Genomic DNA, 15292 nt, shown 5'->3' on the forward strand with positions numbered 1-15292 from the left:
CAGTGTGTCCGCGCACGCACCCGCCTCTGCTCTGTGTTGTGAATCTGTCTCCGTGGCAACGCGGAGTGATGCGCCCCGGCCCGCAGATCCCTCCGCCGCACCGGGTGGGCGGGGCCCGCGCTGCCTCCCGCCCCGTCGCGCCCTCACCTGCCGGCCCTCCCCACCCCGATGACGTCGGGGCGCGCGAGCGGCAGCCGCCTATATAAGTTGCGGCGGCGGCGGGCGGCTCCTCATGGAGCGCTGATCACCGCTGCCGCGCGCCGCCACCGCATCCCTCTGCCCCGCAGCTCCTTCTCTGTCTGTCTGTCCGTCTGTCGCCTCCCGGGACCGCCAATGCGAGCCGTGGCGCTGGTGGCCGCGCTGGCAGTGCTGGCAGGTGCGTGCGGGGCAGGGGCAGGGGCAGCGGGAGGGTGAGGGTGAGCGGGCAGCGCCGCGGGGCTGGGGAGGGGAGGGGGCTGTCGCGCGCCAGCGGTTGTCTCGCCCCCTGCCCACGGCGCCATTTTGCCCCCTCGCAGCCTGGCGGCCCGTGCAAGGGGCTTCGGCCAACGCCACGGAACCGGAGCGACACGGGGCAGCCGGGCAGCGGGAGCCCGAAGCCCGCGAGGGTGAGGCGGTGCCGGGTCCCGACTACGAGGAGGATGAGGAGTACGAGGAGGCGCTGCCCGTCCATCAGTACATCGTGGATGATCTGATCCGAGGTGAGTCGGTAGCCTGCCGCGGGACGGGCGCAGCTGTGAGGGGAGAGCTCCTCAGCCCGGGAGCTCCCCGGCTGCCAGCACCGGCTGCTGGCGGACACGCCGCTTCTCTGAGGCGGCTGCCGGGGGCTCATAAAGCACCGAGCCAAAGCGCCCTTCTGCTTGAAACTTCTGCTATTCCTTGTGCGTGAGGAATAGTCTGTCAGGGATGGAAACTGAGCGTGGCTGTGAGCAGCGTGCGTGGGAGCTGCGGGTGGGGTGATAGCCTGCCGAACCTCCCCACGGGAGGGGTGCGGGGGGGCAGCAGCTGCCACCCGCTTCTCACGGAAGCTTCAGGGGGCTTGTGGGTGCTGTTTGACCCCAAAGTATGTTTTACATCAGGTTGTCTTTGTTACTCCAGGGATTTCCTGGCTGGTTTCTCATGATGGCTTATGTGCGTTGGAGCTGGCTAAAATTTCCTGGGAAAGCAAACACTTAAACTCTGAAGTGGCTGCAGGGAAGTTTGTTCAGCATCTTTCAGGCAATAGTTCACTGTCAGTAGCTATATTGTATGAATTGGTTGGGCTTTCCCCACTTGTAAGCTGTGAGAAGGTCAGAATAGCATACCTGGCTATGGGGATGGGAGGATTTCATTGCTTCTGCTCTAAGTGCAATTGTAACACAAAGCAGAGACCTACAAGTGATTTCAGTCTCAGGTGATGTTAGTGGGCTGGTGCTGTTGCCCTCTAGGGTGGCTCTGGATACTGTTTGTCCTGCAGAAACATCCAGAAACCTGACTGAGACTAAAAGACCCTTCTTAGGTGAATCATAGAATCATCAATGTTGGAAAAGAACCTATAAGATCAAGTCCAACTCTCTGCCCTGCAACCCCTAACCACTAAATCATCCACTGTAGCACCTCATCTACCTGTTTCTTGAACACCTCCAGGGATGGTGAAGGAGGGGCTGTGCCCCAGGTACTCAGTCTGGGAAATCTGTGGACCTTGCTGAAGTTTTTCATGAGTGGAAGACCTCGAGGGGAGACAGGAATGTGAGAGTTATCGAGCAGTTTGGCCTGTAAGACTACTGGCTTGGTGACTTAAGTGCTGTATGACTACAGAGAAACCAGAATTGTTACCAAAGGTGGTTGGTTTCTAGACCTGCTCTTCTACTTGGTGTGAGGTTTATCTGTGGAGCCTTCAAGCTGTTCTGATTCGACTGTGGATAGCTGTGCAGCTTGCAGACAGGCACACCGAGATCAAACTGACAAGCTGAGCCTGGAAGAGGGGAGAATGGAAGCAGCCTCAGTTATCAAAGTGTGAACCTAAATATCAAGTTAAACTGGACAGATAAGGGGCCTCAGCTGTCAGTAGTGAAGCTCACACTTCCAGGGACAGGAAACCTTGCTGCAGGAATAGTGTTCCTTGTTTACATATTAATATAGCTTATACCATTTGAATCAGACTTCTGGTTGCTGAAGGCGTTTTTGCTTTTAAGTTACTTCAAGCCAGGCTTGTTGCTCTAGAAGTTGAAACAATCAGCTGTCTAGACAACAGTGAACTACACCTTGTTTCTTTGTGCAGGCTCTCTTCTTGTCACTAGAAATACAGGGTTATGAAGCAGTTGGACCAAGTTGCATCCTAGTGTGGTGATTGCCTATATGCATAGTGCTCAGAGTAAAATATTATTTTTTAGATCTACAGAGCAAGGTAGAGAAACTGAAGAGTGCTGTAAAATAGCTCTGCTGCTCGTGGGACCTGTTGAAACTCTCTTGGTTAAGTGTTGCTCCTGAAGAGCACAGTGTTGTGCCAGGGGGGTTTGCTTTTTGGGTAGCAGTGAAGGGATGGTTTCTTCAGAGCAGCAGGGTTGTACCACCTTGCTCTGATACACTGCTGCTGAGCTTTGCTGCACAGAACAGCTACAGAGCTTTGGACCCTTAGTGATGGGCTTAAGCTTGTTCTCCCCAGCAAAAGGCAAATGATTGCCCTTGCTTAAATCTGAAGGGTACTAAGTCACCAGCATTTTAAACCACACTCTTCTAGAGGTTTGTCTTAATTGAGATAATGAGGGGCAACAGTGAGCGGCAGAACAAGTAACCACTATCCTGCTTTCACTCCCTGGGTGCATCTCTTGCAAAGTAGGAGAACTGGAAATGAACTTTCTGCTGAAGACAGCACTGCAGGTTATTTGAGAGAAACAAGTATGCTAACTGGGATAGCAGGCTGTCTTGCCTCTGCAGGTGCCCAGGACTACCTAGTGAGTTATAATGCCTTTCATCACTGATGCAAATGGAGGGCTTAGAGTGATGGAGGCTCTTGGCCTTCCATCTGAGTCAATATCAAACTGGGGGATGGCTCAGCTCAGTGTGAACCCCACGTTCTTTGCAGATCTTTGCTTGAAGCTGTGTGGTTTCACTGCAGGATCCTATGCTGTGAAATGCTGCAGCCCTCCAGCTCTGCTCTTCATCTCTGGCTCTCTCAGCTCATCTTCTGCTGTTGCTCTCCGTGATGGCAGAGCTGTGCTTCGTGAGCTTTAAGCTTGCTGCTCTTGTGCCCGGCTGCTTGCTCACTTGCATCCTATGCTTCCTGATCACAGGTTCTCCAGCAGTGACCATCCTCCTACCCCTCACTAACGTGTCCTTCAGCTTTTGCAGAATCTTGCTTCTTAGATTGCTGGACTGAATCATCTTATCCCTTTTTGCAGTTGAACCTGTGGTTAAACCCAAACCGACAAAGAGGGGTGGTGAGAAGAATGGTGGAAAATCAAGAAGGAAGAAAAACAAAGGGAAAAACAAAAAGAAAGGGACTCCCTGTGAAATGGAATACAAAAATTTTTGCATCCACGGTGAATGCGTATACCTGGAGCATCTCCAGATGGTGACCTGCAAGTAAGTTGCTTGTACCTTATGAGGTAGTTGTGAATGGTGTGAGCTGGTGGCATACGAGGGCTCAGGAGAAATCAGTGTCAACTTGGCCTGGGTCCATCCCCTGCTGTATTTTGACTGAGAATCTTTCTGCCATGTAAATTAAGTGATGATGGAATCTGAGATGCATAACAAGCCACTGAACTCATCAGTTGGTCATAAACTCAAACCAAAAGAATGAAAAGGCGTGTCCTGATGGGACATCACGCCCAAACTAATCTCGACTTGTTGAAATGCTGACAAACCCTGTGCTAGAGCAGTGACTGCATTTCATGAACACGCTCTAAAGGGAGCATGGATTCATGGGAAACGAGGAAGATGGCTAAGGCAGGTTTGTGTGTGGGAGTCCTTGGCTCCAGACAGCACTGGAGCTGATAAGACCTTGTGTTAATGTTTACCTGCAGGTGTGATCAGGATTTTTTTGGTGAGCGGTGTGGTGAACAGTTCATGAAGACTCAAAGGAAGAATGATGTTGCAGACTACTCAAAGACTGTGTTGGTAGTGGTAGCTGTCCTGCTCTCAAGCATCAGCTTCATTACTGTACTCATCATCGTGATAGTGCAGTAAGTATTACACTCCTTGCTGTCTCTCCATTCTAAGCTTGTGTCAGGCACCTGAGAGGGGCATGGCTCATCTGAGTGACCTGTGTGAAGACATCCAGAAGGGCTGTGCTCTTATCCCAGCTTGGATACATCCTGAGGGTAGAAGCAAGGGCTGAGAGGTTCATAAGTGACTCGCTTTGCTTGCTCTTTCTCACTACTGGGCTCAGGCAGCCTATGACCCTTATTTTAACATGAGAGTGGAGGAGCATTAAGGCTGACACAGCCATGCCTTCATCCTCATGGAGAAGTCTGCAAGCACTAGTGGGACAGCCTCAGGCAAGGCTGGTATCCAGCAGCAGGGTGCACAGCCAGAGGGAAGGAAATGGGTGTTGCTGGGCTTAAACACACAGTGGAGGGAAGCAAGTGGGGTACAAGTGTTTTCAGTGCCCAGTACTGTACTGCTTGCTGGTGAGATGGAGGGAACAACAGTTCCAGCCTCACCAGCTGCTCAGAATCTGGGCTCCTGGCTGTGAATAAACTAAGAGCTTTTCTGGGTACATGTTTGAGGCCTTGTATCAAACTCTCCTTTGCACTGCTGATGAGCAGTATGCAGCAGCTGCTGCCTGTTCTACCTTTCCTTCTTGCCAGTGTGCTCTCCAGGAGTTTGTGCTGGGGTTAGTCAGCACGGGAAGCCTGACTCCAGTGTTTCCTGGGTGCTGGAGCTGTCCTCTGGTGCTGACATGGCAGCTGCACTACAGCTGGGCTTGGGATGTTGTAGGTGAAACTCAAAAGTTCAGTCTAATTTTAGATCTTAATGAAGAACACCAACCAAACTGGGTACATGCTGTACCCTCTCCTGCAATTCAGGAAATAAGGTGTGCGTTTGTCATGTCACTGTTGCTTCATATTTAGATCTGAACTTCAGGAATGCTGGGATGAACACTTGTTCTCTGAACCACTGCCTCATTCCTTGCTGCTAGGAGAGATAACCAGTTCTGTAGTTCTGTAAGAGCAAACAATCACTGAGTTTCTGCAGCAAGCCATGGAGGGGGGTTACATGTGTTTTGTGCTCTAGACTCTCAGAGGCTTGATGCATGAAGTCCATTATTCTATACCTTCATCCAGAGAAACCAGATGGTCTGTTTGGAACAGTTACTAGAAAATACTGGGAGAAACTGGGAGAAAATCAATAAGCAGCTTGTTTATCATGTGTTCAAGGGTCACATCAAGGGGACAGGGATTTCAAATACTTCAAGTCCACAGGACTCTGGAGTGGAGGGAAGCTGTGTGATCTCTGCAGCTCTTTGCTAAAGCAGCCAGGAAATCTTTCTCTCAGAAAGGCTCCTGGTGCTTTGCTCAACTCCAGCAATAAACTCTCTTCATCATGATGCCAAGAAGTCCTGGTGCTGTATGGAGAAACTGCCAGTCCCTATCTCAGGGGATTCTTGATGTTACCTTCAGATACTGCTTGATGCCCACTGCTTAAACACTGTCTTGTTGAAACTGCCTGGTGCTATGGAATTCAAAGGACATGAGACTAAGTGCTGTGGAGGGAATGGGTGCTGGTAACAGCAAAGGAGGAACGTCAGGGTTCAAAATGACCTCTAACATTCTCCACAGGGTCAGGAAAAAGTGTCCTCAATATGAAGAGAAAGAAGAAAGGAAAAAACTTCGACAAGAAAACAGAAACGGCCACGTCGGTGTGTAAATGAGGAGAAAGCAGGTATGAAAGCTGACTTAATCTTAAAATGCCTTTTGGTCCTTCCAGGCTGGAGCTACCATTTGGGAATTGCATGCATGCTTTGCAAAGCTGGTGTTTGTTTCTAACACTTGAGTGCCTTGAAACACATAAGTTACAGGTGAAGGTTGGCTCAGTTTTCTGGTTTTCTGAAAGCACCCGAGTGCTGTTAGCTTCCTGGCTGCTCTCTGAAAGAAAAAGCCTGGGTAGGAGGCTGTACTGGGGTGAGTGCAGTTAGGAGGAAAGGATCGGTGCAAGAAGCTGTGGTAGACTTCCATCGTGGGAGAGGATGCAGCAGCCAAGTGGATCATCACCCCTTGTAAGAGGAGTACTGATAGTGTTCATGTCTTCTGTGCAAGGCATCAGGACATTGCTGGTGCTTAGAGGCAGTAGACCAAGACTAAGCACCATAGACAGCTTCTCAGTCAAGTTTCATACTTTCATAGCCTCTGAGTGGTAAAGCTCATGGACCACTGGATCATTCCTGGGAGAAATCTGGTGGATTTTAATGAGGAAGCAAGTTGGTCTCTTCTGAGCAAGCAGCCTCAAGGACCCTTACTGACCAGGAGTTGTACTACAGGCTGAAGGAGGAAGCTGTACAGGATAGTCCTGAGCAGTGTGGGCAGAACTCAGCAGCTTTGCTTTGCACATTGTCCAAGCTCTGTTCAGGGATGCTTGGGATGCTTTGCTGAAAGCTTACCTGCAGCTGAAGAGTGTCTAAGAGTCTCCTCAGGTGCGTGCTCATGCTTAACCTGCCTGCTGCTGCTGTGGTTTGACACGGTTCTAGCACAGAGTGCTGGTGTCTTGGGTGGTGATTAATGTGCCTGGTCTGCCCCTTACAGAACAATTCTCATGTGGCCACTGCCAAGCTGCAGGGTACCTCTGGCTACCTGACACATCCACCTGGACACTGTGGGCTGGAGCTGTTGCCACTAAAGCCCTGTTTCACCAAGACAGGGGCTGCTGCAAGGAGATGTCAACGTGCCACTTGCTGCTGAATCGCTTGCTGGGGAGGACAGTTACCACCACATCTTGGCACAAGGATGTGGAAGGAGCTGCCACTGTGGGGTAGAGGACCTGCTGTCAAGACCTGCCAGAGACTGCTTCTACTGAGCCCTCCTCTATCCGTGCTGGAGCTCCAGTCTCTGCTGTTGTGTGGAGGGACTTTCTTCTGGTAGCAAGTCTCTCCTTTGGCAGCTCTAACCCTAAGGGAGAGAGCTTGTTGTGGCTTTCAGGAATAGATGGAGGGGGGAAAATTCCCTTCCCTTTCCCAAAGTTAAAAGGGGAAGAGTGCTGGATGGCTTCTCTCCCTAGACCTCAGTGGATGCAAAAAACCTCATTCTGCTGTCACTGTGCTCCCTGTTGATATCAGATTCAAAGAACTTCATCTCTAGTTCTGACTTGCAGGGCGTTGGTGACAGATCTTTGTCAGCCACACCTGGGTTCTGTTACTGTATGTGTGGAAAGTAATCCCTCTGAATTCAGTAGGACTCGTTGTGTGAGTGGAGCTATCCATTTGTGTGTGCTAGCCTGAGGTAAAATTAGGCTCCTCAGGATGCTGAGACACTAAGTGCAAGATCTGAAGGAGAAGATCCATGCTCTAACAAGCTGATAAACCTGGACACCTCTGTTATAAACACAAAGCTACTTCTGTTACCCAGATACTTGATGCTGCTTTAAGCAGCACTTAAAAGTTTAAAATGCTTCATATCAGATCCATCCAGATGAACCTGACCAAGAACCTGTTCCTCTGAAGAATTAAATTCATGCACTGACACTGCAAGCAGTGGTCTCTTGTGCTCTTACCTCTGGTGTGAAGAACTCGACTTACCTCAAACTTTTCTGACCCCGGTGTCCTTACTTTCTTGAACTTTCCATTCAGTCTTGAGCACAGAGTATTATTTGAGTTCAGTTTCTTCTTGGAAGAGTGAATGTGTTCTGTATAAACAGAGCAGAATTCTTCTGGTAGCAGAGAAACACCATTAATTGTCAAGTCATATCTGTAAATGTGTAAATATTTATTACTGTATTTAATATTTAATGTTTCCATAACAAACTTATTTATTTTATAATTAAACTTTTTACATAACCTAATCATGGTAAGATTTTTTTTTTCCTGCTCTCAGGAGTACATATAAACACTCAAAATTAGAGCTTGGTTTCTCCTCAAAGCAGAAATTTCAACATGTGAGAGCACAAGGTAGGGCTGAGAAGCTCTGCAGCCAGGTGTGAAATATGAACTCGGTGATCCTGAGAGTGCAAGCTGTTTGTAAACAAAACGTGCAAATGCAAGTACCTGTCTCAGTAGGAAGTCCATTTAATTCAACTACAAAGGAATCTTTTAGTCCGTGGATTAAGGAGGGACCAAGTGAGGCAGCTCTTTGGCAGCAGGATCTCTGATGTTGGAGCAGATGAGTAGCCCTTTGCACTGGTCTCAAGCTGGGAATGTTGCAGAGGGGAGAGCCTTTCATCTCTGTGTGGTCAGGGAAGTTGGACAGTGGCTTGAAACTCGGTCTTAAAGAAATGAGGAAAAGCACAATAGCCTCAGGCCAGTGACTCCCTAAACAGAAAGGGAGCCTTGGCCTCCACTCTCTGCCTTGAATTTTTCTTCCTCCCTGGGTAGTTATTAGTCCAACTAGGTCCTGTTGTTCCATCAAAGCACTTCCAGCAGGGAGCTGGGCTCTAAGTTAGGAGTTGCCTAAGAAAAAAAAGTGTTGAGGGGGTGAGCTTGGCTTTCAAGTTGCAGTCATGGTGAAGATGATTGAGAATCTTTGTTTTGAGGCTTTTTACTCAAAAGCATCTTCAAGAGGTGTTTCTGGCTGTGGCTTGGGTTGAAGCAGGGAAGGAAAAGGACAAGTTCCAGGGCTGAGTTGTGTCCCAGTGCAGGGGCAGAGCATAGTCCTGTCCAGAGCAGCTGAGGTACATTTGCCTTGGCCCTCTGACTTAGCCAAGAAGTTCTCAGACTTGGATGCTGAGAGCAGGCTGCATGGTATGCAGCTGAGGTACAGGTAAGGTATTGCAACATCCCTTGGGAAGATTGCAAGACTTCATTCCAGGGAACTTGCCTCATTACCAGAGTAAACAGCACTTCTCCAAGCGGCTTTTCCGCAGACATTTGCTATTAGAGCTCTGGCAAGAAAAGCTGTTTCTGTAAGTCCTGCCAAGAGTTTTGCTTTGGAGTAAACAAGCTCAATCTCAGTGGTAACTGAGCCATAGTCTAGTGAGACTGGGAATGGGTTACAGCTCCCCTTTGAAAGCCATTAAACTCTTCCTCCAGAAACTCTCCTGGCTCTAGTCTTTCTGGTGTAATTACAGGGCTTTCTACTTGCTAGGCTAAACCAATGCTGGGGTAGGAAATGGAGATGTGTTCTCTCTTCCCTCTCCAGCTTAAAAACTTAGCAGGAGTGAAGCTACCAGTGCAACTTGTAAGTTCCACCTGTTCTGTATTTTTCATACTCTGATTATTGTGTGGACTGGAGGGTATTTTCCAAAAACAGGCAGTTAGGAACTGGAGAGGCCCTTTCTGAGAGTTCAGACTCTTGAAAATTTAAGTATCAGATGGAGTTGTCCTGGCTTGGGCTTGTGTCAGTAATCAGGAAGGAAAGTCATTTTTGAGTCTCCTTAGCTAATAGTTTGGAATCTGTGGAGGGTGGGCTTCAGAGGAGACTTGTTCTTAAGTCTTTAGGAACCTAAGGATTTAAGTCACAGCCAGATTTTTTGGGAGGCTGGGCAGCCAGCAGCTTGCTCAAAGGGGAGACTTGCTCTGGGTCAGTCACATCCAGGAGTGCTGTAGTGTTTGATAGCAAGCAGTAATGTTTTTTTCTGTTTGAGCTGTGGTCCTGACTAATAACAGCTTGCAAGCAGCTTCCTGAGCTAAACTTGGTGCTTATGCACTGTCAAGACCTACAGTGTCCAGTGAGTTGGTTGATTAAAAAACAAAAAGCACAACTGGTGGCTGGAACTCTATGTCCCAGTCCAAGGATGCTACCCTCGTGTGACAAACAAATCTGACCTGCTGCAGGCAGATAAGTTTAATTGTTGATCCTGCACAGCCAGGAGCTGCCTTAGTTCTGCTAAGTATGCCTGGGTGTCTGATCCCACAGCTTATTACCAAGTTATGCCTCCAAATTATTCTTGCACTTGCAGTGGCAGTGTTGCTATGACAGGAGAGCTTCTGTGTCCTTGTCACTCGCAGCTGCCTCAGCAGTGACCTGGAAGAGTAGCCTGATGTTCTTGCATAATTTTCTGCACGCACAGCTGATTTTGCAAGGTATTTTCAATATGGAGATCAGTATCCAGGAATTCTGGTAATGTGAGGGTCATGTATGCTTGCACAATTATTCTGTCCTCTTTCCTGAATGTTTTGTTCTCCATAGTTATTGCACAGTGTAGAGAAAAAAAATAGCTCCTCACTGTCTTTTTCTTTGTTCTGTCCTGATGGAGCTTTTGAGTGTCTTAAGAGTTGTTGGAGAGGACAGTGCCTTCCTTCAGTGAACTGCCTGAGCAGACCTAGCTGAAAGTGAGGTTGTTAACTGGACAGATGTTTGCCTCTTCCTGAAGAGGTTTCCTCAATGCACTGATGCTGTGTCTCACTCCCGTGAGCTCTCCTGCAGTCACCTGGCTCTTGAGGCCTCATCTGTGATAGGAAGTGATGGCTTCACCTTCTTGGTGGCAGCTGGGTGCAGTGCAGTGAGTGAGTGTGCTGGAGGAGCAGGGGCCAGCTGTCTCAGTGTCAGTGTTGGAGTCTCCTGACATGAACAATCAGTGAGCAGAGGGGTCAGACAGCCTTTAATAAGCAGCCCTGGATCCCTTCTCATTTGGTGAGCCAGGCTGTACATACCTATCGTGCCTCTGCTGGCTACACCTCCCAGCAGACAGAACCCTCACTGGCTGCACCTCGGGGTGCTTCCTTCAGACAGCTGCACCTGTGAGTGGCAGAGGGAAATTTTGCTGTCTGTGGATCTAGGCCCAAAACCAAGGAATCAGGATTTGTGTCTTTCAACCAAAGGAGACCTGTCAGGGGGGACATTTTAAGTCCAAGGTAGAAGAATGCTTGCAAAGTACCTCTTCCTAGTAAGGCAAGTAGCAGTTTCTCTAGGTTCTTGTGTCAGAAGACACATCATTTTGTATAGAATTCAGAAAAAATTTCCAGCTCACCATCCAAAATAATTAAGCCTCTTGTCTTTGCATTTTGGGGCAAAAAGCAAAGGTAAATAGTCTGAGAATCTGATATAATCCAGTGTTTTCTACATGTCTTCACCTAGATTGATACCCTCATGCCATGCACACTCAGAAAACACCATCAGTACTTGTAGCTGCTGTTGGATTCTTGCCTGGTGGTGCTTTGGTCCAGACCTCGTAAAACTGCTTCCTCCTTGGGGTGAGATTTGCCTTACCCAGCTGGCAATGAGTTAGTGTTTGGCTATCAGACAGCAGTTGCTTACAGACTGCAGTGCTTCATGGGTGGTGCTTGGAACCTGCTAGTTCTGCAGAGGACAAGGAAGTACATGTTTTAGCATCAGTTCTGCTTTTATTTGCTTAGGGGAGGAAATGTCCCCAGCACTGCAGGTAGCTGCTTACCAAATGGTGGAAACGAATTACTTGTAGGGGTCTAAAACAATGAATGGATCTTAAAATGTCTCTTCTGGGGCACCCACAGCTCCTGTCAGCACAGGGTCTGAGCCCCTCAGAAGCAGTCCAGTGCTGCCAGGTCTGCATTCCCTCCCTGGGCTGCTGTGGGATGTGAGGTGAACTGCTGGTGCTCGAACAAGGGCTGAACCTGGTAGCTATCCCAGGAATTAGACACGAGCCTTCCCGTCCCCTCACATCCCTTGCCCTCCCATTCCTAAGCAGGATGGTTTCTGCTCAGAAATGATGAAAGGCCCACCCAGAAAACCCAGGTAGAAAGAGTTGCAAATGCCACTTTTGAATGTGATTTCCCTAGGGATGAGCGCTCCCGGTGCGATCCGTCTGCCTGGCTGACGTGCCCTCTGCCTCCTGTGGATCCGGCTCCTTCCAGTCAAAAGGCACTTTCCTGTCTTCTGCCCAGAGATGATTGCTGTCAGGGATGAAAGGCAGACACCCCTTGGGTGGAGCAGAACGGAACAAAACCAAACCAGGGCTTAGGGCAACAAATGTCCTGTCAGGTCTTGGTGCCTCTCGTTTATGATGAAAGCTTTTCAAGAACATGAACAGTAGCTGTGTGTCTTCATCATGTTTAGATGTTGTATGCAAGCAGTAGCACAGTGCCTGGAAAAGGCAGCAGCAGCTGGGATTTCAGCTGGAAGGGCAGAGTAGCAGGGTAGAACAAAATGGGACAGAAAAAATACAGGGCTTTGCACTATGATGTCCCATCAGTTCCCCTGCCGTGGAAGAATAGTGACTTTCCTTTCAGTTTTAAAGACTTACCTAGAATAATTCCCATGAGCTCTGTTGTCACCTATGAAAGAGCTCATGAAGTGCTAAATTTCCCCTCAAACTGCTGCAGGCACTAAGGAAAGGCACCCCCAGGAATGGCCCCTGTGCTGTTTGGATGCGTGCCACACTTCAGGGCCTTTTGTAGGCACCTCTCACCTGTCTGCAGGCTCCATGGGGAATGGGCACAGAACTGCTTCCTGTGCTGTGGATAAAAAGCAGAAAGCATTTCCAGGCCTGGGGGAAGCTTCCATCAGCAGCAGCTGTGCACTTATTTTTCTTAGTCACATTTATAGTTTATGAGACACCACATGGAAAAGATATGTTGCCATTAGCTACATAGCCATACCTTTAGAAGATAAAGTTAAGATTTGAAAGAAGACATGAGGCCCACAGACAAAAATGCTCAGAAGACCTTTAATTAGGTGCACAGAAGCTGCTGCTGAGCATTCAAGCTTGGTGATGGACTTGCAAATAGGTAGCCAGGGGAATTTTGTGTTTGGAGCAGTCCCTGCAGATGTGAGGGTGATTCTGCTTGCAGAGGAAGATATGCAATTACTGCTTTTATGCCTGGTCCTTGGTTTTTCTATTTTTGAAAACAAAAAACAAAACCCCAACCAGGATCATCAGAACTTTTCTCCTCTGTTCTGTGTCCATCCCAGCAGCGCAGACTGGAACTGAACTGGTTTTTCTGTGGGCTGGCATGATTTACATAAGAAATCACTGCAGTGCTAATGAGGAAGCAGTGCAAGACTCAACAATGTGTGTCTGTTAGCAAAAATATCACCAGAAAAGCTGGGGAGGGGTGGTGCAGGGTGCTGCTGGGGAGCTTGTTAACCACCAGCCCTGTCAAATCTCAGTCCCTGTAGCATCTGTGTGAGTTCTGTCTGATTTAGCAGGAGCTCAAGGAAAAGAGGAGTGTTCAGAGCATCCCATCCTCTTGCTGGAGTCTGGGAAATTCTGCTTTAAGACATGATTAAAGCATTTCATCATTCTCTTTGCTGAGATTATCTTGGCATGTGCTAATAGCTGCTTCCATTCAGAAGACACACGTAGGTAACTGAGGTCTTCCTGGTGCAGCTGGAAGGTGGTTTACACTCATGGCTTGACTTTGCATCTTTCTCTCTGTTAAAACCCTGTTTCTTATTTTACCTGGTGCTGGAATTGTGCTTCAGCCAGGCTCACCATTCAGCTGTTTCGTCTCCAGGAGGTCAGCACATAAAGCTGTTGCACACTGAACACCAGGTGGGGGTAGGATGAGTGGTGCCTCTGAAAGCACTCAGTGCTGCCCCATCTCACTCTGCTCTTGCACAACAGTCCGAACGAATCCCACTCAGGCATCCCAAGCAACTGGTTCAGCACTATGATTCAACATCCCCGGGATGGCTGCTGCTGGAGGGATGCTCCACAGAATGGGAAACTTCCAGCAAAACAAGGCAGCTCGTGTTTGCTTGGGAGGAGCCAATTAATAGCAAGCTTTATCTTCATCAAGTGTTCCCAGCTTTAATGACAGCCAAAGGCCTTTTGTCCCCTTGCTCAAATTTCATCACAGCCACCCTGGGTCTCAGCTCAGCTTGGAGCCAGTCTGCAGGGAGCTCTTTGGAAAGTGGCCAGCTGGTCTGCCAGGAGATTGGATCCAGTTGCATCAGCATGGGAACAGGAATGCTCCCGAGGCTGGCAGGACCAGTCCTGACTGGTTTTCCCAAAGCTCCTCCCTCAGGAGCTCCTGCAAGGACATCCACTTACCTCACCAAAACCTGGGTGATCCAGGGATCCTGACAGTAGAACAGCTGATACCTGGCAAAAGCAGAGAAGGGATTAACCCTTCCCTGGGCTCTGAGTCTGGTGACAAAATGAAATTATAAGTGAAACAGCACCAAAAGTGCCACCGAGCCCTCCTGTCTTTCACCATCACGACACAACTATCACGGGCAAGCATCTACCAAAACAAGGATGAGCCAGGCCCTTGTTTAGTGGAAGATGGAATCAATTGGTCTGTGCTGATTAACAGCTGATGGTGCAGATAACTTTATGGAAAGCACTGTAGCCTTTCAGAAAGGGTGTCTCAGACCGAGGGCTTTGTGCAGGGTTGTCAGCCCTCGTGACTTCCCTCTGAACCTTTGCATCAGTAATGGAGCTTCAAGGGGGAAACAGTTGTAGTTTTTGGTCTTTTGGATTAACAGTGTTTCAGTATGAAGCTTTGGAGGGGCTTAAGGTGTTTTGTAGGTGTCTTTGTGTGCATGCACATCAAATCTAAGTATCTCCAATTGCCTGGTACTGTGGTGGACTAGCAGAGCCAGTCCCTTCAGGGGCCCAGTCCCTGGAGATGCTGTTTTGCACAAAGGGCTGGCTCCTGGCATGCAGACATGGCCTGAGAACCTAAAGCTTCACACGCCTGGTTTGAGCAGGGACATTTATGGCCCCTAGGGACAGAAGGGATGAAGTTCAGTGTATGAAGTAAATGTTACCTTGAGGACTTTGAAAACAGCAGGACTCACTTTATTTCCTCTTCTGATTTTTAGAGCAAGCAACACGATTTGGGAGGCCTGTCTGGCAGCTGTACCATGGCTTAAGGCCAAGACCAGGAGCAAGAAGCCATCTTCTGCTTCAGCAGGTAGGTTTCCATCTCCCATCCAGGTAGCACAGGAGTGTGGCACAGACAGACATTCTGGCCCAGCTGATCCGAGGTGCTCTGGAGGAAATAGGACAGGCAGCAGACAAACCCTCAGGCCTGGTTATGAAACAGTCCTGTGCAGTGGCTCCTAAAGTGGAGCACAGGAGGCTCACAGTTATCAGGTTGAGGAGGAAGCAGGAGTTAGGGGGAGGCAGTTTGCTACTAATGCCATGACCTATGCAAAAAGAAGCCTGACAATTGTTTCTTCACCCCCCAACCTCGCTAATTACTATTGGAAAAGCTGTCTCCAATGCAAAGCATCTGGGATGACTTTGTAGCACATTGATTAAACAGATGGTATCACCCGTGAGCACAGCTAAGCCAGAG

At 48.8% G+C, this 15292-nt stretch overlaps 1 protein-coding gene across 2 annotated transcripts; it reads left to right on the forward strand.

Moving 5' to 3' along the window:
• Positions 1-218: 218 nt before the first annotated feature.
• Positions 219-14893, forward strand: AREG (amphiregulin). 2 transcript variants are annotated; one of them, XM_071744214.1, is made up of 6 exons: positions 219-376; positions 516-698; positions 3378-3561; positions 4002-4160; positions 5760-5862; positions 14814-14893. In XM_071744214.1, the coding sequence occupies exons 1-5, from the start codon at positions 334-336 to the stop codon at positions 5845-5847; spliced, it is 657 nt and encodes a 218-aa protein (XP_071600315.1). In that variant the 5' UTR covers positions 219-333; the 3' UTR covers positions 5848-5862; positions 14814-14893. The 2 variants fall into 2 exon arrangements, with proteins under 2 accessions (XP_071600315.1, XP_071600313.1); XM_071744212.1 differs by lacking the exon at positions 14814-14893 and adding an exon at positions 6720-6911.
• Positions 14894-15292: the final 399 nt, after the last annotated feature.

Source organism: Heliangelus exortis, chromosome 4 (genome assembly GCF_036169615.1).
Source record: "Heliangelus exortis chromosome 4, bHelExo1.hap1, whole genome shotgun sequence".
NCBI lineage: Eukaryota > Metazoa > Chordata > Aves > Apodiformes > Trochilidae > Heliangelus > Heliangelus exortis.

Excerpts from the sequence above, each read along its gene's own strand:
- AREG (XM_071744214.1), top strand. The coding sequence starts at position 334 with ATGCGAGCCGTGGCGCTGGTGGCCGCGCTGGCAGTGCTGGCAG. Across the intron at positions 377-515 it reads CGCGCTGGCAGTGCTGGCAG|CCTGGCGGCCCGTGCAAGGG; the intron begins GTGCGTGCGGGG and ends GCCCCCTCGCAG. Across the intron at positions 4,161-5,759 it reads CTCATCATCGTGATAGTGCA|GGTCAGGAAAAAGTGTCCTC; the intron begins GTAAGTATTACA and ends CATTCTCCACAG.